The sequence below is a fragment of the Montipora capricornis genome, chromosome 6 (genome assembly GCF_036669925.1).
Source record: "Montipora capricornis isolate CH-2021 chromosome 6, ASM3666992v2, whole genome shotgun sequence".
Classification (NCBI taxonomy): Eukaryota; Metazoa; Cnidaria; class Anthozoa; order Scleractinia; family Acroporidae; genus Montipora; species Montipora capricornis.
Window position 1 is genome coordinate 55,836,628 of NC_090888.1, and position 24,754 is coordinate 55,861,381.

At 39.8% G+C, this 24,754-nt stretch overlaps 2 protein-coding genes and 3 non-coding genes across 8 annotated transcripts in view; 1 reads left to right on the top strand and 4 right to left on the bottom strand.

Moving 5' to 3' along the window:
• Window positions 1-1,412: 1,412 nt before the first annotated feature.
• Window positions 1,413-1,533, bottom strand: LOC138054739 (U5 spliceosomal RNA). Its single transcript, XR_011133390.1, has one exon. It is a non-coding gene; the product is annotated as a U5 spliceosomal RNA (small nuclear RNA).
• A 399-nt stretch (window positions 1,534-1,932) lies between these two features.
• Window positions 1,933-2,051, bottom strand: LOC138054710 (U5 spliceosomal RNA). Its single transcript, XR_011133364.1, has one exon. It is a non-coding gene; the product is annotated as a U5 spliceosomal RNA (small nuclear RNA).
• Window positions 2,052-4,716: 2,665 nt separating this feature from the next.
• LOC138052544 (frizzled-4-like) lies at window positions 4,717-11,682 on the top strand. 4 transcript variants are annotated; one of them, XM_068899087.1, is made up of 3 exons: window positions 4,717-4,890; window positions 6,654-6,935; window positions 8,270-11,682. In XM_068899087.1, exon 3 carries the CDS (start codon window positions 8,631-8,633, stop codon window positions 10,590-10,592), a length of 1,962 nt encoding a protein of 653 aa, XP_068755188.1. In that variant the 5' UTR covers window positions 4,717-4,890; window positions 6,654-6,935; window positions 8,270-8,630; the 3' UTR covers window positions 10,593-11,682. The 4 variants fall into 4 exon arrangements, with proteins under 4 accessions (XP_068755188.1, XP_068755190.1, XP_068755187.1 ...); XM_068899086.1 differs by lacking the exon at window positions 4,717-4,890 and adding an exon at window positions 6,398-6,565; XM_068899089.1 differs by lacking the exon at window positions 6,654-6,935.
• Window positions 11,683-19,018: 7,336 nt separating this feature from the next.
• The window catches only part of LOC138052620 (transmembrane protein 135-like), a 41,519-nt gene continuing 35,783 nt past the window's right edge, over window positions 19,019-24,754 (bottom strand). The window contains exon 14 of the mRNA XM_068899161.1: window positions 19,019-22,122. Coding sequence (XP_068755262.1) covers window positions 22,020-22,122 — 103 coding nt within the window. The 3' untranslated portion in view covers window positions 19,019-22,019. The remainder of the gene's footprint in view (window positions 22,123-24,754) is intronic.
• On the bottom strand, window positions 24,483-24,556 carry Trnas-aga (transfer RNA serine (anticodon AGA)). The gene has a single exon. It is a non-coding gene; the product is annotated as a tRNA-Ser (tRNA).

Here is a 24,754-nt window from a genome sequence, read left to right on the forward strand (position 1 = left end):
ACCACGTGCATCGACAGCGGAAGACTTTGTTTTGTACCTTAAAACAAGCTTTCTTGACATAAATTTCCGATTTTGCAATGAAATATCAAAAGCCTGTGATTTGCGCATTTCCTTGATCAAAACTAGATTGAATTGGATCAGAAACCCATAAGGGTTGAAACGTGTAACGGCCTCTTGTGTGCTGGGAAACAAGCTTCTGAATATTCGATTTGCTAATATTTGGAACAACAAGAGAGAAACATTCAACCAATCAGTTCGCAAGAACACCGTGACCCAATACCACCAATGTTCTCGCGCGAAATCAACTGGAGAGAGGGGTTTCCAAATATGGTACTTAGCACTGAATATTCGGAAGCTCATGACAGATGCTCTTGAAGGTCATGAATCAACAGTTAGCATTGGTGGCAGGACTGTCAGCAATTTGCGCTTCGCAGATGATATTGATGGCCTCGCTGGTTCAGAAGCTGAACTCGCTGAACTAATCAGAAGACTTAATCAGAGCTGTTCTGCTTTTGGTATGGAAATAAGTGCTGAGAAAACAAAAATCATGTCAAATACCCATGCAAACGAGGTTCAAAATGACATTATAGTCAATGGCAGTTCTCTGCAACATGTGAATCAGTTTATATATCTTGGTGCTCTAGTGACTGATAATGGTTCCAAATCTGAAATCCTCTCCAGAATGGCCAAAGCACAAAGTTCTCTTTCAAAACTCAAAGTTGTTTGGGATGATAAATGTATTTCTCTATCTTCAAAAATAAGACTTTTACGATCAATGGTCATTTCTGTTTTTCTGTATGCCTGTGAATCCTGGACCCTCGACGCCTACCTAGAGAAAAGGGTAGCTTCTTTTGAGATGAGATGTCTCCGACAACTGCTAGGAATCGATTACAGGCAAAGAATATCTAATGACAGTGTTAGAGCGATGTTGACTGCCAAAATTGGATGTCATCAAGAACTTCTTGAGATTGTGAAGACCAGGAAATTGAAGTGGTTTGGTCACACCACACGTAGTGACGGCTTGGCCAAGACGTGCCTTCAGGGCACAGTCAGAGGTGGCAGAAGCAGAGGACGACCTAGGAAGAAGTGGAGTGACAACATTACTGAGTGGACAGGCCTCAGCTTCGCTGAGGCTACCAGGGCTGCCGGCTGCCGCGATGGCTGGCGTGGGCTTGTACGTGAGGCTGCTTCATCTGCTGGGCCCCAACAGCGCCGTGCGGCGTTAAGGGAGCAGTAACAGTAACAGTAACAGTGAACGCGCGTTACACGTTTCAACCCTTATGGGTTTTTGATTGGATACTCACCGTGAGAATCACCCTGTGTGCACACGAGAGCTTCATTTTCGCATTTCCTTGATCAAAACAAGATTCAATTGCGCATTACCGTCAAAGTTACTCACTTGTTTCATGACGAGTCCCGCCACATGGCAGGGCAACAAAAAATTAGTCTACAGACTCATTTAGTTGTTCTCCTCCACGGAAATCTTTAGTAAAAGGCGAAAGATTTATACGTGTTGAAGGAAAACCAGAGCTAACGAGGGAAGAAATGCATTGACCATTCGGTTCAGCTTGGCGCTGTAATACAGGTGGGATGCCGTATCGAATAAATACTGAATAGAGTGCTCATTCACGCATGCGTGTTTAACGTTGTCAATAACTTTCTTCGATTGGTTCGGTAAGCGCTGAGGCCGAGGGCATCGAACCACGCGCATTCACAGATGAAGACTTTCCTCTGTATTTTTAAACGAACTTTCTTTACTTAAGGTTGCCATGAAGTATCAAAAGCCTGTGATTTGCGCAATTCCTTAATCGAAACTAGCTAGAGTACGTTACCGATAAAAAATAACAACAAAAAAACACGGCCTCCGGACACGTGAGATCTGACTGCAGGGTCACATTGCATGTCAAAGTATTTCCTTTGTTTGATCAGAAGCCCGGACTCCTGGAACGGCGGCGAGAAATATGCCTACAGACTCATTCAGTTGTTCTCCTCCAGGGAAATCTTTAGTAAAAGGCAAGAGATTCATGCGAGTTGAAAGAAAATGAGAGTTAATCGGATAGTAAGTTGCATTGACGATTCTATTCAGCTTGGCGCGATAACACAGGTGGGATGCTGTATCCGACTAAATATTGAATAGAGCTCTCAATCACGCATGCGTGTTTAGGTGTTTTGAATCATGCACCGAAACTTGCCAATCACAGCGCGCGTACTATCTACTTACCGTAACTTTTCGTTTTCTTTGTTTATTACTCGATTAGTTTGGGCCAGATGTTTTCCATTCTGGTTAATTGATCTGCTGACACACTTGGAAACTTGAAGCAGTTGTTTTCGCAATTATTAAAACCAATTCTGTAGCGCGTTTAATTAAATTCAAACAATGAAGTACAAATATCGAATAACAACAAAGATTACGTGGAGGAAGTGTTTTTGGAGACAAGAGAGGATGAAATGGTTAAATATCAATTTGAGTAGTGATGAATGAGCATGCGTAACTGGCGGGATATTAAACGCAGATTATTCAAACACACGCGAGTGAATCGATGTTTGCTCCGATTTATTTTGGTCGCAAGAACGAGCGGCTACGAAGCGGCGAAGCGTCCAGGGATTTTTTGCCATCATCACGGCCAAAACACATCAGAGCAACCATCGATTTACTCGCGTATGTTTAAATAATCCCGCTATAAAATATCTCGTCAGCTATGCAGGACAGGTTGCGATACTTTTCTTTGGTTTGCCTGCGGAGCAGTCACGGCCCTTAGCTGGGTTAAGGGAAGTTCAAATGTGCGGTTGAAATATTGCCGGAAGCAAAGAGTTTACACGAAGAACAAGTATATACGCGGGCTCAGTTAACGTCCTTTTTTCATGGTGGCGAAGGAGGTTGCTCCACCATGGATAAAACTTTATCCGTGGTGGTATGGAAGGAGTAGTTCTACGCGAGCATTTTTAGAATGTAAAAAAAAAAAGCGCAAATGCAAGTGGATGAATTTTTTCCATTTCTTGCGTCGACCCTTCCATTTCCTAACAGCTCAATGTTATATTTCTCGGATTGTGTTTGCCTTTGCAATGAGCCAGGCATTTATACAGCTAGGCAAAAAGCGTGAGAAACTCTTCTATAGAGCCACAGTGATGAAAAAGAAGCGACAAAACCAGGTACTTCAACGGCCTGAGACTGGAAGGACGGTGGACTTACAGAGTTGAAATAGAGAGCTTTTGATGGCTTAGAGCGGATAGAAAGTGGTCGTCGTGTATTTTGGCCAGAGGTCACTCGTTTCAAATAGCTTTTCAGTTCAAACACCCATTCTAAAAGGAGTACTGCCGAATTTTACCACCCATTTAAAAACAGTCAGCTATCAATGTCTCCTAGATTTAAATTAGTTAAAAGTCCTTGATTGTCCAGCTATCAGAACCTCTCGGCTTCTTCTTTCTATTGTCTCTACAAATACAAGTGAACGAAAAAAATAGAAAAAGGTTCACTTCATGTTAGTGAAGTGAGACTGGTGGAAATGTAAATTTATTTTTATTCCCGAAATGATTTTTAAGTTTTTTTTCTTTCAATGCGTATTAGAAATTTGGCCAGCTGATGATAGAATAAATCCTTATGTAATAAGGCTAGCCTTTCTTCGGAAATGTGAAACTCTAACTTGATGAAAGAAAAGATCAAATTGAGTCACGTAAACCGTAATGTTGCTGAAAACTAAGTTTTGCGACATTTTTAAAAATGAAAAAGGATATCCTGACACCTTAATCGGAAAAATTGGAGGGCACTTAAAACAAGGGCTTCAAATTTTATCAGGATATGACATTTTTCATGTTTGGAGATTTCCCAGATTCACACGGTCGGTATTTTAGATGACTGGACAGAGGGCAAAACCCATTAAGGAAACAAGCCCTTCCAATTAAAGATTGGGTTTCATTTTTGAGGGTTCGGAAAGAAGCTTTGTTTTTGGTGAGCGTCTTTGTTTTTAGTGAGCGTCAATGATGGAGCGTTTATGTAGCACATTTTATGAATTTATGTGATCAAATGGTCCTTGCAATACTGTGCAATATACACTAGACATAGAGGAAAACGTCTTGTACTCTTTGCGAACGATGCCCGCAAAATTAATGAACAAGAGGTGTTTTAAGACGTGGTCTACAGTTTGTCGAAAGCTAACATTTTACAGATGTTATTACAAAGGCAGTATTTATTCCTCAATTAACGGCCGTTGGTTTAGGTCCTCACACGTACTTCCTCAATATCCATGTCATTTGTTTTGATTTCCAGCCCATGGCAGAAGGCAAATTGTTTACTTGCTCTCTTTCCTTTTTTGGCACTCTAGTCTCTAAATCTCCACCAGGGGTGACGGAGCTATCCAACGCCGGGGTAACTTTAGGAAAGAAGTTGAAAAATCCTCTGTAAAACTTATAATGTATTAGTTTGATTCAATTTTCCGTGCGGGATTTTTTTTGAAAGCCGTTTCTCCTTTTCTACTAGATTGCTTTTGGTGTGCAAGAAAACTTTCCGCACATGATTCTTTTTGTCCCTATTTCACCAGCCCCACCCTTAATTACAGTTGTCCTGCCTAATGGTCCACCCCTCAATTATTTCTGCTTCTCATAACTTCAACTCTGCTCTGTTCAGGCCAATCTTGATCATGAATTTTAGTGATCAGTACTTGAGGAAGAGCCGCAGATAAGACTTAACCAGCAACAGGACTCCGACGTTTGAAGATCCTTCCGAACAGAAAAGGACCTTGAACGAGAGACACAAAGGCTCTTTCCTTTAGGCGGAAATCGGAGCAGCGGTAATGATAAAATCCGCATGAGAATCAAGGAAAAAAATGCCGAAGCCGGGAACGTGCTCGGCGGTTTCTTTATTCACGGGACAAAAAAGGGATTTCTACAATATCGGTGGGTTTAATATATTTTAAAGCGATAGCGATTTATCACATAACTTTCGAGAGATTCTAAACATTCTTAGTGTCAAAATCTCTGATGAATACAGTTATCTGTTTAGCAAAGACTGTGACATGCTTTAATTTTAGCGTAGCATCACCGAGTCAGTGAGCTGAAATACAAGATAAAGCAAATTTTACTGAAACGTTTTAGAGGATAGGAAACAAAAATGACTGCAACAAACCAAATTATCATCAAATTTTGGATTTTGGTTTACTTCTATCAACAAGTCTAAAGAAGTCATTGCAGATAAGAGAATAATTCGACCCTTGACAATTCAAGTTGACCCTTCCTGCTCATAAGAAAGAAAACCGTCGAAGTCACGAGAGAAGCCTAAAAATAAGTAATTTTTTTTTAAATTTCTGATCAGTTGAAAGAAAGAAAAACAACAATATGAAATAAATATTTCGTTTGTATTTCACCAGCGCTTAAGGTAGAGTTAGAAATGATCACGTTACTTGCCATGGGTAAAATATTGCGGTACTGTTGCATGGGCTGGACGACTTTCTTATTGGATCTTAATTAGAGGGCAGACTTTGGTTTTGCCAGAGGCACAGCATCTCTTCCGTGTAGCAAGCGTTTCTGTGGGGCACAGAAGAGAAATTATCGATGTTTTGACCGAGCAAAAAATGGGGCGAGAGCAAAAAGGAAGAGTGTGCATGGGGGATACCCTGCGAGCAGTTGTTTTCTCTTACTCTTCCCCAGAGAGAAACCTCGCAATGGCTTCTCTCTCGGGAAGCGTAGGAGAAACCAATTGCTCGCAGGGTAGAGTGGAGAGGGACAGACGGTCAGAAAACTCCACGGAAACGCTTGCTACGCAGGCTAGTGTATTGCTAAACTCGCCTTGTTCAGTTAACTGTAATGATAACATTGACAATTTTACTTTTAAGGAAATCAAAAAACGACTTACTACCAAATAATATTTTAAAGACTTTCTCTTCGACAGTTCAACTACCTCCACTTGTCGAATCAGAGACGTTGATAACGAATATTTTTAGAATTTAAGGTATCTTCGATAATGCTTTGCCTTAGCTTAGTTTTTTAATATTTAATATATATCGATACACGATAATTAACGTATTTTATTATTTTTATGTATTTTTAAATATTTCTACGTCTTAGAATAAATACTTATATGCAGGCTTTATGTTATGTTATGTTATGTTATTTTATGTTGTACTCAAGAAAAGCAGTGTTATTTAGCTGGGAACAAATGTTTTTTTCAGCCGGGTGGAGAATCAGAGGTCATTTTATGACATAACTCCTCGCGGGGCCGAACTTCTTGTTGCGAATAAATAAATTGGACCTCGTCTCTCGTTCAAACCAAAGGTTCCAATTAACTCGTCAGAATTTGATAATTGACTTTGATAAATGATGGGATCTGAGAATTCTGGGGCTGTTTGCTTTCATAAAACAAAAGCGTGGGTAATTCAATTAGCCGAGGAAGTAGCTAAATTGTAGTATTGCGAGATCCAAGGGCTTTCGTGGTCACTTTCCTTCGGGCCTTCCGTTCACACCGAGTATTATAAAGGGGTCCATCACGTAGCTCCAAAATACCTAACATGCGCAAAGAACAAATCGATGCTATTTGAATGTGCCCTTTGCTGATAAACTAGAGACCTTGAACAAGGTGAGACTTCAGTGTGAAGTGCATTTTTTTCTGACTAAAAAGAAGAAACCTTGAATTGAATTTTTTCTTCTTTTTTCTTTGCTGCCAGATCTTGCTTTGATTTCTAAATGGAATTAACTTAACAAATGAAAAGATTGGAAAAGTCGTTCTTTAATTAAGCTGCTTTACGGAGGTCCTTCATTCTTGAAATCCGCCCTTTAAAGCTGGTTTTTGCATGGCGACAAAAATACGCCGAAAATTTTTGAATTCCTGGATTGTGCAAAAATCGCTGTCCGAGCGACATCCTGAAGCCTGAGCAAACAACCAAAGAAGTCTGCTCCATGTTTCCGTAAGCATAAATTAGGAAACTTGGGCAAAGATGACAGGAAAGGTAAAGAAAACTTCATGTCCAAACATAAACTCGCGTTGTTTGTCTTCACTTCCCGACCACTCTGACATAAATGTGCTCTGGAATGAACGGAGCACAAAGAGGGAGGGCATATAAAAAAATCTGTAGAGGACCGCCGCGAAATGTATGAAGATAAAGGATGCGTGTGATGTTGTTTTTGTTCATTAAATATGCAGTTTTTTGGCGTTGTTGTGCCTCAGACGCAGCGAAGAGAATGACAAACGAAGTTTTTTTCCTGTTCGATATTTAGAAATCAGAATAAGAAGAAAACAAGCACAGCAATATAATTATGCTTCAAGTATGTCAATTGACGATAAGTTAACTTTATTTTTGACGGTCTGCGAGGCAACTTCAATAACACATATGAAAAAATCAACGTAAGGAAATCAAACAATGCGAAGGTTTTCAAAACATATCAAGGGCCAATTTACAACATGAACAATCGGCTCTTCTGTTGAAACCTTTTAGTGATAAAGCTTTGTTTGGAATCAAAATAACCTTAAGAGCCAAGCGACTTAGACCGAAAGTTCATGACACCGGCTTGCTTTTTAATTTTATCATCTGGAAAAGATGTCTTCAATCAACGTGGATTTATGAAAGCCAATATCATTCTTTTGATATCTTTGTAGCTATTCAATTAAGGCTGCACGTTTGTCGGGGTTTGATTCCCTTACTAAAGATTAATGCATCAATTAAAATGATAGCGAAACACTAAGCAGAACGCCATGTTGCTTTAACAGAAGACATCTCGTTGGCAAAAATTAATCCTTAATCACTCGGTTTTCTGGACAATTGGGTTCACAATAATGCCACAAGGATTCTATTTATGGACTTTGTATTTAATCAGTACAAGAAAATTAGTTGTCTATTCAAGCGGAAGGGTCTTTTCTTTAACTGTGGTCTTTGAAGTCACGCCCTGTCAGAATAAAGTGGAAAGCTGCGGTACCGACTTAAAGCTGAATGACAAGTATCCATTGAAGAAATTGCATAACTTATCTTCACTAATCATGCATCATTAAATCTCAGACTGAAGAGTTTATTAGCTTCTTCTGGTTCGCCCTAACAAGGGAGTTTAGATAAGATACTTTGTAAGTTTATCCGATAAATCTTGAAACTTCGTTGTTCTTGTAACAATTTGAATTTTGTACCGCTGTTGTAAAAGCGACGTAAGGATCGCTAGGGATCATGTTATCCCCAAACAACAGAATCCAAAACAGAGGTTAATTGGAATTCCTAGGGGAAACGTTTTGCGGCGATAATTGGAAAACATGGCATAAATGCATTTTAATAACTTGTTGAAATCTTTTGCCCAACAGCGCATCCTGAATTGCAAATTCAGACCAATTTCCGCAATACGTATTGTTACTGCCACAAGAACGCCCCGACAAAGACTGTAAATCGTGCCGTGGCGCTTTCATATCAACCCACTGGCGGAAGCCTGTAATCTAGATATAAGGACGTCTGATTGGTTTAAACATCAGCCATGCCCATAGAAACAAGCCAGCTGTCTGCGGAACAAAGGTTTGATGGACAGTTTGACAGGCAGGCGCGCATATTGACAATTTTAAAGCAAATAACAAGGAATGAGAATAATCAACGAAGATTGCTTGCAGTTGCAACTATTCTGTGTGAAGTGACGAACACGATTCATATGAAATCACAACAAACCATTACTCGATGAAGCTCCGAAGGAGATCAGTGCCTATTTTCAGCCGTATTTTCGGATCTCTTTTCGTCATTTTGATTTGCTTGCCTAGACTGCAGGGTAAGAAATTAAAATGTCAGAAAATTACGATTACTCTTTGTGCTAACATCGGCTACAACACGACGAGCTTTCCCAACTTCTTGGGTCAAGAAAACCAGGAGGACGCCGCAGCGAAAATTCAAGAGTTCTCTCCGTTGGTGGCGGTCAATTGTGCGCCCCAGTTGCGGTTCTTTCTGTGTTCGGTTTTTGCACCTATGTGCTCTGAGGGACTAGACAACCCACTTTACTCCTGCAAATCGATGTGCGAAGCAGCACGAAATGGCTGCTCTCCTGTGATGAAGAAGTTTGGATTCGACTGGCCTGGTACTCTAGACTGTAATCGAATGCCTGTTCAAGGTGACCCCCGAGCTAAGAGTGATACGAGTAAACTGTGCATGGCAGCGCCCAACATGCACCACAGCCCTGTAAACATGTCAGAATTCTTGAAAACCCTCGACACTATGGACCCCAAGTATAGGGAGGTGTTGCAAAAGTTAGGGGCTGGCTCATGGGGAAGAGATCAGACAACGGCTGCTCCGATAACCGACACTGACTCGCAAGAAATCGATTCGAACGTGACTTACACGACAAGGGTTGTGACCACGCGAGAAATGTGCCACAACAACACCAGAAACGCATTGAAAGAGAAATTTATAGCTGTTGATAAGTACGAAGAGTTTATGTGCGTTCCCAGATGCGGCGAGAATGTCTACTACACATGGAGCAATCGACGTTTCGTAGAGAGTTGGATCACCGTATGGTCTGTATTGTGTTTCATCTCTACTGGGTTGACTGTCTTAACATTTGTTATAGACACTTCAAGATTCAAGTACCCTGAGCGACCCATTATTTTTTTATCCTTGTGTTATAACCTTTACTCTATAGGCTACATCGTGCGCGCGATCGCCGGAACGGAGAAAATTATTTGCGACAAAACGAAACAACATGTGGTTATGTCAGGTATGAACATTGCGGATCACGTCGGCTGCTCGGCTGTTTTTCTTTTGCTTTATTATTTCGGGATGGCCTCAGCCCTGTGGTGGGTTGTTCTCACATTTGCTTGGTTCCTGGCCGCGGGTTTGAAGTGGGGACAAGAGGCCATCGAAGCAAAAGCCACATACTTCCACATCGCAGCTTGGACTGTACCTGCAATTCAAACTATCATCGCGCTTATCCTTAGAAAAGTAGACGCAGATGAGCTTAGCGGCCTATGTTATGTCGGCAATAGCGATAAGAAAAACCTAGGGGGCTACGTGTTAGCCCCTTTATCTCTTTACCTCATCCTGGGGACACTATTTCTCTTGGCTGGTTTCATCGCGCTCTTCCGAATCCGAACAGTTTTAAAGAACAAAGAAACCGACACAAATAAACTCGAGAAGCTTATGGTTCGAATCGGCGTGTTTTCTGTTTTATACACCGTGCCAGTTACCTCTGTGGTTGCTTGCTATTTTTACGAGCACGCTAACATGGAACGATGGCGCACAAACGTTTTGCGTTGTCAGGGCGTCGAGAGGTGTGTGGAAGATCAGGGACCAAGCGTAGAGCTATCCACAGTGAAATACTTTATGCTCTTAGCCGTGGGTATTACTTCCAACATGTGGGTTTGGTCTACGAAAACGTTCCAGTCATGGCGAGGATTTTATAGAAAGAAATGCGGAGGAAACGACTCGAATTCCGCGGATAAAAGGCCTCTGACGCCTCAAACACTCAACTCAGCGAGCACTTATAAATCTACTCAAGCGCGAACCGCCGTAAACCAGCCATATTCTTATGCATTTAACGCGCCCGTCCTTCGTTCACAAAGTTCTTCAACAGCTGGTGCAGGAATGGCTGTTCCCTCTCCCAGCTTGCCGCTGAGCAAAGCAAGTAGCGTAGCCGCTGCTCAAACAGTGTGATCCTTAACTCAAAATGGGATATATTCGTCTAACTTCGTAGTAAAGGAAAATAATATCGCGACCAGTCAAGGACAAAACAGCGGAAAGCACCCTTCGCAACAAAAACAGATCAATTCACATTTGACAGTTTCACACGTTTCGATTGGCTCATTAAGATTACTGATTAAAGCACAGAGGCTTTTACGAGACATGAAAAGAAAGCGCGTGTTTTTAGAGAAAAGCCGAAAAAAATATCCAGCACGTGGGGCTCGAAAATGAACCGCAACTTCTTGAAGTGTTCGATCGCGCAACGAATTTTCCTCAACGCTTAATCCTCAAGACCTCAAAGCGCCGAAAACCTGTGGATTTATATTACTTCCACTTAAATAACCGCGTTGACATAAAAGTTCCATGAATATGGCAACAAAGAAATAGGGATAAGATTTGGAAACGATCTCACTCATATCAATTTTCATATAGCTTCGAGCGTCGCCTCAAGACTGAAAAACAGCTTGGTTTTAATAAATATCCATTTGCTCAGACGACATATGTTCAAGCATCGATATCTCTGTTATAGTTTCAACAACTAAATAGACAGAAATCGTTTTATTGCAAGTTAAAAACTGTAACACCACACAATATTGTTTATGCCGGTTTTGTTTCCATTTCACGCTGTGAATCCATGTTGCAGCTTGTTAAACTGTTGATCTATGGGTTCTTAGCAAGGGGCGAATGTAATTAAACCGAGCAAGAATTTGCAATTCATTTTCCAGCGATGTTGTCAACGGTTGTGATTGTTCCATTCACGTAGGGTTTTCAATGTGAAAACGCAACCATCCGTTTTAAGAACAGTAACCGCGATGTGTACAAAAATTTTGCAATTTACCGGTAGCAGTTTTATAATATTGTCATTCGGTGAAAAAGGAACACGGAACCCACCACCGTGCATGAAATTACCCATCTTTTGTGTTGAATTATTAAACACTATTTAAATCTGACATCAAATATTCATTGTGCTTTCAAATTCAAACGTAGACATTTATCATCACAGCTTGTAGCTTCCATGGCCTTTCAATGCCTGTATTATTTAATAAAATCTCGATGTTCCAAATTGCTCTCTCGTCGCTTTTACATTGGAACCTCTTGAATTCAAGTCACTGGATTGGATTTGTTTGTTTTTCGCGGACACCTTTTTTTTCCCGGAAAATGCTAACAATTTCCTGCCTCAAATGCTCGCATTTTTTGGGAATTTCGCTTAATTCATCGCGCTGATTTCCCAAAAGAAATACCAAAAAAAATCGGAGGCAGTAACGTACTTCCACAAAGAACTCCAGCGACAAAACATAACCTAACTGCTTCTCCGCGAATAAAGATCAAATTTGCCACTCAGTAAAACCAACAAATTAAATAGTCGAAAGCGTTCCCTCGAGTGAAATGTTTGCCAAACTTCCTAACGAAGGCACAATACTACACTACTATTATAACCGGTCACTTTCTCAGAACAGAAAATACGTTAATTTTCATCATGAAAGCCTAGCGCCTTCTTACAGAAGTCATAGTGGCGAAATAAACTGTGCAGTGAAGTAGGACAATGCATTTCTGCAAAAATGCGATCGAAAAATCATTGGAAAGTGAGTTCGGGCAAAAAATTTGTAAAGGATGAATCACTCGCCGAAAAAGGAAAATGTATTACCCTAAGATCATTTTGTTCATTTTTTTTTATTGCTTGTTGATGAATCTTTTTAATAGTATCATTCACTTTCATTTTGCGACAAGAAAGGCGATTCGTCTGCTCATATTGACCTGGCCTGGGCTATCGTTTTCCATATCTCGAGTTACGACATTTATTGCATGATCGGGAAATAATTGCACGCATTTCAGGAAACCACACACGGTACCGAACATTTTTCATGCAGAGAGTGAACGACAAACAATTGTTTGTCGTGCCCATTTCGCTTTGTGTTGTTTTGGCCAAGAAATATTCAAATACATACACAGGAAAATGTTTTCGTCATAAAATTCCGGGCACGCCATCATTTTTGAAACTTTCTTAGAGAGGATTAAATCCGCAGTTTGTTTGTGAAAGTCTAACGTTTCAGGGATTAAGACTTCTACAGCTATAATAAATTACACGAGCAAAATTCAAGAAAACTCCGTTTTTACGTACAAAATCCTAAGTGTCACTTAATCACTGCATGTAAGCAGAGTTATTAACTCTGATGTAAGTGAGCTTTTACCGAACAAAGAAAATTGCTGAACCAAATCAACCTTTCAGTCCTTTGTTTTGAAAACACAGACGCCATTAGTCGGTCGTTTCTTTGTGGGAAATGGAGTCATGCTGACCTATCAATAAACAAATCGATGGAGCCCGCTTAAAATAAATGCACCATCGGTTAAGCACAATTAGGACCTTTCAAACGCAAATCTATCTCGTGACAAAAGACCTCGGGCTATTTGGTCAAGGTCGCCTCTGGCTGGTCAAGTACATCGCAAAATCATAGCGCTTTGATTGTGAGTGGCTTTTGTTCAGACAATAGATACTAATTACCAAACAGTTAATGCCTCTGAGTATGTCTTGTGCTTACACTGGCGTTGCCAGTGAAAAACAGCCGCCCGAGAGACCGGCTGCCGAACCCTTCAAAAAGCAGGGAAGCTGCAGTAAAAAAAGCCCACACGATCAAGTTGGGGCCAATTTTAACAGCATTATTAGAAACAGTACCAGAGGAAGTAAAAGTGTTAACAGTGGTACTGAGTTCCTTAGCCCACAACTCAGTGGAAAGTGTCCCGGGAAGAACGAAGATCTTTGTAAATTTTTTTCCTCATTTGGGCCGCAAGTGAAAGTCTTCCACACGCTTCAGACTCATCAGCAATAGCTGCTTTGTGTTATGAAGCTTTAAACTATGAAAGAAAACTTGAAAACATTAACAGTAAAGTATTGGCGTTGGAAAAAAAACAAACGAACAAACGGCAAAGGAAGAACGAAGCACCTCACATGACATTCACGTTCTCGAATTCCGGGTTGTCGCTTGCGGGGTCAGTCATTGACTCGTTTTTTGCCGGCATGGTTGGCCCACACAATCGGATAATGGTATTAAATTCAATTAGTGCTCTTTGCAAGACTATCATCCAGATAATACTTCCGAATATTTAAAATACATATTTGACTCGAACATATAAATACAAAGTAAGATACTTTAAGAGGGATAAAGGTGTTTGAAATACCAAACCCTAACTTTAAAAAAAACTTTTGTGATGAGGGGATTCCGTGGGCTTTGGTTTTAGTGTACGGGTAAAACGTAACCCATTGGTTCCCAAGAGAGGAGGCTCTATATCGGAGCGATGAGATGTCACATAAAATGAAAACCATAAGTATCAAGGCTGATAGAACGGTGAAGGAATATACTACATAGAGGCAATGCCTTCTTCATCAGGGTTTTACAAGCAATGACTAGGGTTGACGGAGACGTTACAATCACTGATTGATAAAATGGAATTTTTTTTCGGTCAAGTTAGGGACAAACTCAGTCACGTTCACGGGAAAATAAATTGGTGATTGATAGATTTCGCCATGCAAGGGTGAGTCAGTTAAGCTTTGTTTTGTTCTTCTTTTTTTTTTGGTTTAAGCAACGACAACAGCCGTGATTTCACGAGCGGTTTCAGTTCAGGTCGCTTAGCGAGTGACAACCGAAAATTCCGTGAAAAGAGTTCCTTTCCCAACTTGCTTTAAGTTAAGCGAGTCGGCAAATTTCAATAGAATTCTCATTAAATTTAAGCCACCAAACCAGGTAGTTTAAGCAAGTTGGCAACTACGCTTGCGGTTATTCTGAATCGGAAATAGAACAAGCGTGCTAGTTTTATTACTTTTACTATTGTTTTGGCACGTGCTCTCTTCTCATTTAATCTTACCCGTGAAAACACGTATCATTTTTAGTCGCTTAACAACGTCTGCAAACAAACCACTTTCAGGAATGTTAAAGCGAGACAACGGCTGTCGTGAAAACACGGCCAACGGCTACTAAATCGACAAGGCCACAAAGCAAGAATATTATTGGTTAAAAAAGGAAATATTATCGTGCTGCATGTGCCGCACGCATTCGATGGATTTTTTCCTTCCTTTTTATTGGCCGAGAGCCCACCACATGACCTGTAAATAACTGTCTACAAAAAGTGTTTTGTTGCAAATAATATTCTGCTCATAAGAAATTGAAACCACGCGCTTGTGTGAAAATGGCAGTTCGCTTTCCTGAGCTTTCAGAAAAAGATTTCATTGTTGGGAATTGTGAAAAATAAAGTTAACTCAGTCATCGAATGATAAAATAATTATTGAACTCGGTTATCGCAAAATATCGCGATTTGTCAGTGTCTCGCAGATCAATTATTTGCCTGATCTGCTCGCCAATGACAAATCACGATAACCAGGTCATTTTTCGTAATAGGTAGTACATCCGAACACACCTTTATGGGTTTGCATGTTGGCGTTCAAAAATTGCGAGAAATAAATGGCTTAGATCCCGCGGATAAATTCCGAACTGGGTTTTGGGGCGCAATTTTCCGGCTAAAATAGACGACGCCGCCGCAATGTTACAGGACACCATAACAGGATATAAGTTATTTTCCGACACCTAAATCTCTCACGAAAAAAACCCGCATACTTCAACTAATTGTCTCTTCCGTCCGAAGCGTTGTCACCCAACGCTCCGTTTCTGTGGGGGATCGCAAAAAACGGCTGAGAAGGAGACTAATCAACAAACAGTTCGGCTTAAAAATGCTCACTTTACACAGCAATTACTAAAAGACTGCTTTTTCAGAATTCCGGGGTCAACCAACTCGCACACAACAAGGTCAACCCCTTTTTGAAAAAAAAAACCCAATCACAATCGAGGAAATTGTAATTTTTATGATTGAGATAGAAATGGTTTCACTGTTTTTCGCTTATTTTTTTCAGCTTGCTCGTTTATAAACGTAGTGTAACACTTTTCGTAAGCAGGATCGTTTGTCGAAAGTCCCGAACGTTTTCAGGCGTATTTCGCGTGACATAAAACGCTTTGAAAACGTTATGTCATGAAACTCTGTAGCTGTTTCAAATCTTAAAGAATCTTAGTTTGACACAGTGCTTTTCGGGGTAAGTTCTCGTGCTTTTTGCACTTGGCTTTCGCAATGGTTAGAGCACTCGGCTAGCTCCCACCAATGTGACCCGGGTTTGATTCCAGAACTCGGCGTCATATGTGAGTTTGTTGGTTCTCTACTCTGCACCGAGAGGTTTTTCTCAGTTGAGACTTAACGAAGTTCATCCGGTCAATTTGAACCGAACAAGAACTGCTGCTGCTGCTACACGACCCGTTTATGAGGTGTTCCCATCCTCATGCACGAAAATTAAAATCACAGTAATTTTGAAATAGAGCAAGTTTCAATTGAGTGTCGTAAAACCAAAACCAAAGTAATTACTTTGGCCAATCAAAAAGGACGGAGAAACTCCAGTAAACCAATCAAAACTCCAAGTAATTACATGTAGCCGACACAAAGCGCGGGGAAATGTGAAAATGGTTTTGGTTTTACTTCTGATTGGTTGAAAAAGTGGCGCGAGAACTTTGAACCAATCACTGAGTGAAGTAATGGCAAACTAAAGCAATTCGCTAATTACTTTCGACACTCAATTGAAAACCGCTCTAGATATAATTATCAGCAATTATCAGACTTTATTAAAACTACCCAACCGAGTACACACCCTTGTTACTTAAAATTGTCTTTGCCTACGATCCATAAGCCTGTTTTTATTATTACGCAAGAGAAAAATCAAAATAATTTTTAAAGAAAAATAATTTTAATACATATTTTAATTTAAACCACAACCCTTCACTCATTTAAATTCACCCCTAAGTTTGTTAGTCCCTCGAAAATGATGTCATGCAGACATAGAAACGTTAAACTTATTTCCCTTATATTTACTCTTAAATTTTAAAGTGATTTCAATAATTGGACTTTTTTCAAAAACTACCGATTTCAGTTCATATCCCGACTACCGAAGTCCATATTAAAAACGATATCCACGTCTTTTTTACTATCATTAATATACTGGCGAAAATAATTGATATATTAATTTTTTTCAACTAGACCAATTTCTGCTGTCAATTCCTGTCTACTATCAAACATTGAAGAAACACACTAATGCAATAGGACGAGTTCGATATATCAATATTCAGGCATGCTTACGAGGCTTTATGGTCAAATTTTATGGCTCATTTAGCCCATTTCCAAGTTGCTGCATGCCTCAGTTTCAAAGCGAGTCCTGGTGCACAAACATTCAAATGGAAATGAGTTGCGCATTCTTATGCAAATCAAACTAATTTCCCTTTCAACAGTTGAGCACCAAGACTCACTTCGAAACCGAGACTAACAGCAACTATTAATCTGTTTTCTTTCAGAAAGTCTCAAGGGAGATTTCTAAACAAAATAATATTAAAGTTTAACCATAAAGGCCTCGTAGCCATGTGTGAATTGGCTGATAAATCGAACGTGGCCTATAGAGGTTTTGCACGGCAGCCATGTTGCATGACAGGAACAATGAAAATGTTTTGTATTAGAAAGAACATTTGTTCCCATAGGAAAAAAATCTATTGTTCCTGCCATGCAACATGGCTGCCGTGCAAAACCTCTATTATGGAGAATTAGGCCAATTTCCAACCTCGACCCAGGCTCTCTTTTTTCTCCTCCCTTGACGACAAGGGAGGCGAAGACAGAGAGCCTGGGTTCGAGGTTGGCCAATAGCGAAGCGCGCGGGTGACGTCATAACTCAGACAAACTCAGACAAACAAAACGAAATGGTGGAAAATTTGACGCGTTTTCAAGCGCGAAAGCAAGTGTTCGTAAAACAATTTTTAAATGGAAACTTTGGCCTTCATTTTCCTCCTATTTCTCTCAGAACAGGCTAATGTTGTCTGACTCTCGCGGGTTTCGATAATTTGCATTCTATTTTTAGACTTCGCGCGCTTCGTTATTTCCAGTAACTGTTAATTACATTTCGCAGGCAGTACGCGCGCAATGATTGGCCAACATTGGAAATATCTACGGGAGCAAACAACGGCAACATCAACAAAAACGTCACTCCAGAACACAACTTAGCTCTACCGGAAGTATTTCGCGATTTCGTATTGTTAACGTTGTACAATAAAGGCGAACTATCCTGTCACTGGATGGGCACGAACGGTTTAAAAGTAAAAATAGAAAATGAATGGTTCATTGTTATTCGCTGTTTTCAAAAATCCCATAATACAGTTATATATATATTTGTTTTCTTGGGGGGGGGGGGGCGGGGGGGAATTTGCAAAAAAACAATGGATATCCCGTTGAATGAAGCGTGTCACCGTCCACAGAGTAGGTACCTTGTATTGTTTTTCTGTAAAGAACCCCCCAAAACGTATCGGATTATGGGATGGTAAAAAGCGCGATTAAGCTCACGTTGTCGTCAAAACTTAAAAGTTGGTGATTTCAAGTTGTTGTTTTGGGGATTATGGCAAAGAAATGGCACGAAAATGCGTTTTTGTCCATTGTGGAGTTCTCGTTGCCGCCGTCTTTGCTTGCTCCCTATAGCAACGCGGTTACGTAAAACAGCAAACGGAGCCACTTGACGGAGCCGGCTCCTGCTTGTCATAGAAAATCTCTTATTACAACTAAAATCTTGACACCACCCTACCCCCAAAATCAATGATGGGAAAATGGCGCTTTTTGGCCTTCACGCGGCTTTATCCTTGATTAGAGGAACGGGGGCATTTCTGCTCCATTTTAATCTGTCCAAGATTGTAGTCTCTCTCTCTCTCTCTCTCTCTCTCTCTCTCTCTCTCTCTCTCTTGAGCCGAAGGTTGCTCGATGTTTGAAGCAAACAGACATGTTTCTTTCATTTTTGGCCAAGCGCAAATTTTCAGTCTGTAGTTTTGACCTAAACGCGATGGTAACACAGCCTGGTTTTCAACAGCGACGCAAGCACAACCGCAAGCACAAACCGCCGGCTACACGTTCAAACATTGTTACAAAACATTTGTTGGATCGACATTGTTAGAACGTGTAGCATGCATGTTTGATGATGTTTGTTCAACACTTTTTGTTGAAGAATGTTTTGATGTCGATCAAACATTTTGTCCAACATACAACAAATGTTGACACTTGAAGCCGCCCTTTCAACAATAGAGAGCTTTAGATTCTAGGACAAGGACGAAAACGAGTACGAGATTTGACTGTCCCGGTTTTAGCGAAAATTCTGAGAAGATTCATAACCCGGACGGACGATTAATCTTACTCTTTGTTAGCAGTGTAGGTTCCTCAGTTATTTTTATTGCTGGTAACTTAACCTTTTTTGCTGATCGAAAAATTCCAAAACTGCTACCGTGTTGTTGCCCTGTTTTGACACGACAACATTTTTGCAAAACTTCATACTAAAATGACGATGATAACATGTTTTTCCCACCAAAATGACGCTTGTTTTTAGCGCGGTTACTGTTGTTCATTGACAAAATCTCGTACTCGTAGTCGTTCTCGTCCTAGAATCTAAAGCTCTCTAATGTTGCAGTGCAAAGGCCAATCAGACCCAGAGTTAAGGGCCAGTCTCCAATCCGAGAATCATGAGTAATCCAAAATGGCGGAGGGCTGACAAAACTGACCAAAGTACGTGTTTCCAACAATGTTATTTAAGAATTAGAAAACATGTACCGTGTTTCTATCGAGTTACAGAAACACGAGTGAAAGTTTGGGAGAACGAGAAATGCTTTAGGAACGCGAGCCGCAGGCGAGTGTTTCCACAGCTTTTTCAAGTTCTCCCAAAGTTTCACTCGTGTTTCTATAACTCGATAGAAACACGGAGTACATGTTTTCTATTTCTTTTAGAAAACAACGCGACGAGAAAAAGGAAAACAACTTGTTAACTCTAATTATCAAAATGTAAATTCTCTTTGCTCGCACCATCACTACGTCAACAGCTCGTGCTAGTTCTGTGTCTCCATAAAGTTACAGAAACACGATTTTTAACCAATCAGCGCGCGAATTTTCTTAGGACTGTTTTCTAAACGCGTATCCAACATTGTTAGAAGCGTTCTTATAACAATGTTGGGACGTGTTCTTCTAACAATGTTACGACGGGTCTTAGGAGCGCTTATTTAACCGTGAAAACGAGGTTAACGCAAGCATGAACCCAAGCGCAATGATCAAAACTTTTCGTTTTCCTTATGCTTGCTCTTATACTTGTGTTCGCTTGCGTTGTGTGAAAATGAGACATTCCAGATTCCCCGCGTCTAAGCATTTGACTAAAACGGCGGATGCCGTGGTTGAGCTTGATGCTTGTGTCGACGTTCGTTTTCGCTAGCATAACTTATGCTTGCATAACTTATGCTTGCTGCGCTTGTGCTTCTGTCGCGAGTAAAAACCAGGCTTTAGCAGTTCGTCAACAGTGCGGCACGCTTCAATTCTAAAATTAGCTTGGTCTTTTTGCTTCATTTAACTATGAGGTACAATGAATATCTCACTAACCTCGTTTTCTCGTACCGTACTGTAAGACACGCCTCCTGATTTTTTTTCCGGTTTAACTTATCGCAAAACCTCAAAAACCAACATTTCATTTGATTTGAGTGAATTTGTTGATTTCAGTTTAGTGTCTTCAACTAGAACTCCAGCGCTACAAGACACTCAATTAAATAAAGTTTTTTTCCTTTCATAAATTAACCTAGGAAAACAAGGGCCGTAACTCAAAAAAGAAAAAAAAAACGACAAAAAAAAAAACAAGGCTTATTGAACGTTGCAGGAAAATATTATCTTAAACCAATGTTTCGCGGAATTCTACCTTTCTTTACCAGGGATTTAAAGGTAATGGCTACGGTTTGCAGAGAAAATAAAGAACGAATAGAACTGAATATGGCGAGTAATAAGATACAATCCTTAAGAACAGAAATTAAACGGAGTTGGCGAATGTGATAGACTAATAACAAAAAAAGCAAAAAGGAAATCATATTATGTGATCAGGAAATATATAGCGAAAGGATGGATGACATTTCATCTTTGTTATTTAAACCTTAAAGTGCCTATGAAGCGAATTTTTTTTTTTGCTTAATTATAAAATTTACCTTTCAAAACACACGAATCCCAAGTTTGAGATGTCCACTGTAAAAATTGACGATTTTACAAGCGCTCAAAGTTGGAAATTTTCCCTTCAAAAGTGTCGCAGAGACTGGCCGAGTTTATTTCAAACTCCCGCGTTGTGACGTCACATTGTTGCCAGAAGTTTGTTTGCGCTTGTCTGCGCTCAATCATTTCTTGTCGCTAAGCAAGGAATATGTCCACCATTGCAAGTGCCAGTGACTCTGAAGTGGATAGCTTGTCCGAATCAATTTTTACAGTGGACATCTCAAACTTCGGATTCGTGTGTTTTGAAAGGTAAATTTTATAATCAAGAAATAAAATTTTTTGCTACATAGGCACTTTAAGGTTCAAGGGTGTACTCTTACAGCACGGACTACGAATTCGGTTAGTGAGAGATAACTATGTTCAATAACCTTGAAGGTAGCGAGACTGGGAATGCCATCCCTTGTTGAGAATTAAGTACTAATGCTCCAATTCGAGAGCTTTGTATTAAAACGAGGCTAATAATCATGAAAAAACTGGTGGTTACAAAAAATACCTTTCTTTTGTTTGTGCTAAGAAGTTACTAACTTTGATAAGGAATGGTGAATTCAAGTGACTATACAAAAATTTGGTTTATCAACGGAGTTGATAATGTAAATTGACCACCGTACAGAGATTCTAGGTAGTCAATTTACATTATCAACTCCGTTGCTAAACCAAATTTTTGTCTACTACTTCCCCACCGACGCCGCATTCCCCCCCCTTCATTCAAGTGACTATACCTTATTCCAAAATGGCCGCCAATTTAGTATTCTTTTGTTTCCATGCAAATTGGCCCTTATGGCCTCGTTCAAAGTTAAATATTCTTTTGAATTTTACGTTGGAAAGCGAGGCCATAAGGGCCAATTTGCATGAAAACAAAAGAATACGAAAATGGCGGCCATTTTGGAATAAGGTGTATGTTTGCAATGATTGATATAAAGAGCAGGTAATCGAATGAGCCAATTACAATGCAAGCCGACAAAAAGGGAAGGGAAAAGCAAGAGAGCAAGTGATTGGACGAAAAGGCAGCGATATTTCAGTTCGAACCAATCACAGAGTGTAGCGTTGCAAAATCAAAGCAATCTCGAAATTAACTTCGACACAAATGGATGCCGCTCAAAAATCAGTACAAAGCCAAATAGATTATTTCGGCCAATCACAATAGCCACAAGCGATCAATTGAACCAATCACAAATGGAATCGAATTGCCCACAAGAAAATTTGGTTCGAGAGGGTGACGGATGACCACATTACTTTTACACACCAAACTAAATGAACACTATACTTCTCATTACATATCCTCGACTACCTTCTCCTTAACGAAAAGTACAAGTCATCCTTTGGAAAAAACCTGGCACTCTCTGTACCAAATACCTCATCTGCCTTCTTTCTGTTGATCTCACACAACCTGCATTTAAACACACAAACGCACATAAAACATAAAACATAAAACACTTATACAATACGCCTTTCATTTTCAAATCGATAATTCAAGAAAACAGTACTAAACATTGAAAGTTTATTGCATGACTGGATATCGTCGAGGACTGTTGTTTTAAAATTGCAAAGTCTATAAAGAGTGCACGGGTGATATATAGATTATCGATTTTGACCCCTAATATTTCGCCAATAGTCGAAACCAAAAGGCTGAAAATTGAAATGACTTAGGATGCATTCGATTGACCCTATTCCTATTCCGTTAATACGTGGAGTGATGATTTAAAACCTTATACCTGGCGTTTTGAAGCAACAAGGATAATAACTTATTAAAATAGCATTTTAGCAAGTGTTTGACAATTTTAACGAGAATCTTCGTAGAAACGAAGGATTTCTAACCTCTATTCCATGTATTCCTATTCCGGAATACGGTCAATCGAACGAACCCTTAGTTTAACGAGTTCATTGAACTTCTGATTTAAATTTGTTTAACACGACGCGTTCTACAAGAAAACTCGAAGGTTAAAGGAACATGAGCACCTACATCTGTTACGCTATGATCATTGTAACATAATATATGCAATTCGTTTGTACATGATCTACATTCAATATGAATAAAAATCAAAACGAACCTTTCGCTAACATATACGTGACCTTATTCCAAAATGGCCGCCATTTTAGTATTCTTTTGTTTCCATGCAAATTGGCCCTTATAGCCTCGCTTTCAAACGTAAAATTCAAAAGAATATTTAACCTTGAACGAGGTCATTAGGGCCAATTTGCATGGAAACAAAAGAATACTAAAATGGCGGCCATTTTGGAATAAGGTGTATGTCCAAGATTGACCCTAATTAGATTTCAATAAGCGTCACCAAGTGTCCCCATGCTCTTTGTCTCCAATTTCAACATGACTCGTGTCTCGGAATACAGACAATTCACACCAAAAAGTGTTCCATTTACCCTAAGCTAAAAATAACGCTAACCTTTACCCTTGGCCAGAAGCTCATGGCCTTGAAGCGTTTAATTCTGGTTCAGAGCTGCTGGGGTTTTTTGAGTTTAAAAATTCCTTATTTGGATGTAACTTAGTTCGTGCAGTTTCCCGCGCGTGCAGCTTCGATCTTGTTTTTGTCCATATTTGGGAATAAAATTGGGGTCCTAAAATCCCCAGCTTTGTTCCAAGGAAAAAGACTTGCAAGTTACACGCTTCAAAGTCATGGGCTTCTGCCTTACTTTATTGTTGGAAATAGATAGCAAAGGCTTAAGTGACACTTCATCAGATGTCAAAATTGGGAGGGCACCTAATCAGGATCAATCCTGGACATAACCGACAAAGCCTGCTAATGCTTGCTAATGGCAAGTTCCAAAAGATTCCTTGGTAGTTCCAAACCTTTTTTGGGGCGCTTGCACAAAATCATGATTTAAAATGCCAAACTGACATCACAAAGGACTGTAAGCTACCCAGGATTCATTAGGGATCAACCATACGCAAAATAGCCCATTTGTGTGTGTAAATAGGCAGTTATATATCAAGAAATTCACCTAATTAAATACACGTCGAATTAGGATATGCAGCCTACAAGAAGGCTCGATTGGTTGGGGTCTCGGGCGAGTAATTAGGCGGCAGAGCCGCCAGCACGCGGGCGAATGGGATGAGGAAAAGTGACTTTTTGAAGAGTCACGTGAATTTTCCTCGCCCTATTCTTTTCGCGCGACAAATAATCCAACCTTACTCGCAAACTACCATCAAAGAGGCTCCTTCACACAATTTAGTCCCGCTCTAGATGACTTTTTTAGATCAGTGAAAACCCAAAAATAATGACGCTTTACCGCCCTGAGGTTGTTTATTGTCATCTGCTTTTACGGATATCAAGGATGAAACTGAATGAAAGAAACTGAATGGTTACAGTTTGAAAAATTTGACTAACTTTTTCTTCAAATCCTCGCATATCATCTAGAAAACAAGACCAAAAATTTACAACTGTTCTGCAAAAATATTTGACAGAAATTTCGACGAATGTTTTAGACACTAGTAAGGTCACCAAGATCGGTTTCTGTGCGATTTTGGTCGGAACACATAAAAAAAACTCGGCGGAAATTCCATCCGCAAACTACTTATCCCCAACGCGGTTAACGTGCGAAGGCCTTTTACGAAATTACAAGAATCTATTAAAGATACATCATATGATATAAAACGAACGCCATTTGTAACGGTATAGAAAATAATAATAATAATAATAATAATAATAATAATAATAATAATAATAATAATAATAACATACACAGTAAATGAAATGGTGACAATGGAACCCACTGAAAACTCCGAAAAATCCGAGTCCCAGATGGGATTTGAACCCACGACCCTCCGTGATCTAGTCGGATGCTCTAACCACTGAGCTACTGGAGACTCTATGGTAAGCATAATAATAATAATAATAATAATAATAATAATAATATAAAAGTTACGAAAAAAAAGACAAAAATAGCCTAATCGTAACCTAGGTAAACCTAATATAACAATTATAAATTACAAACAACGTTAAGTTAGCCTAATCTTAACCTATCTGAACCTAATCTTAAAATAACAAGTTGAAAATAATCTTAAA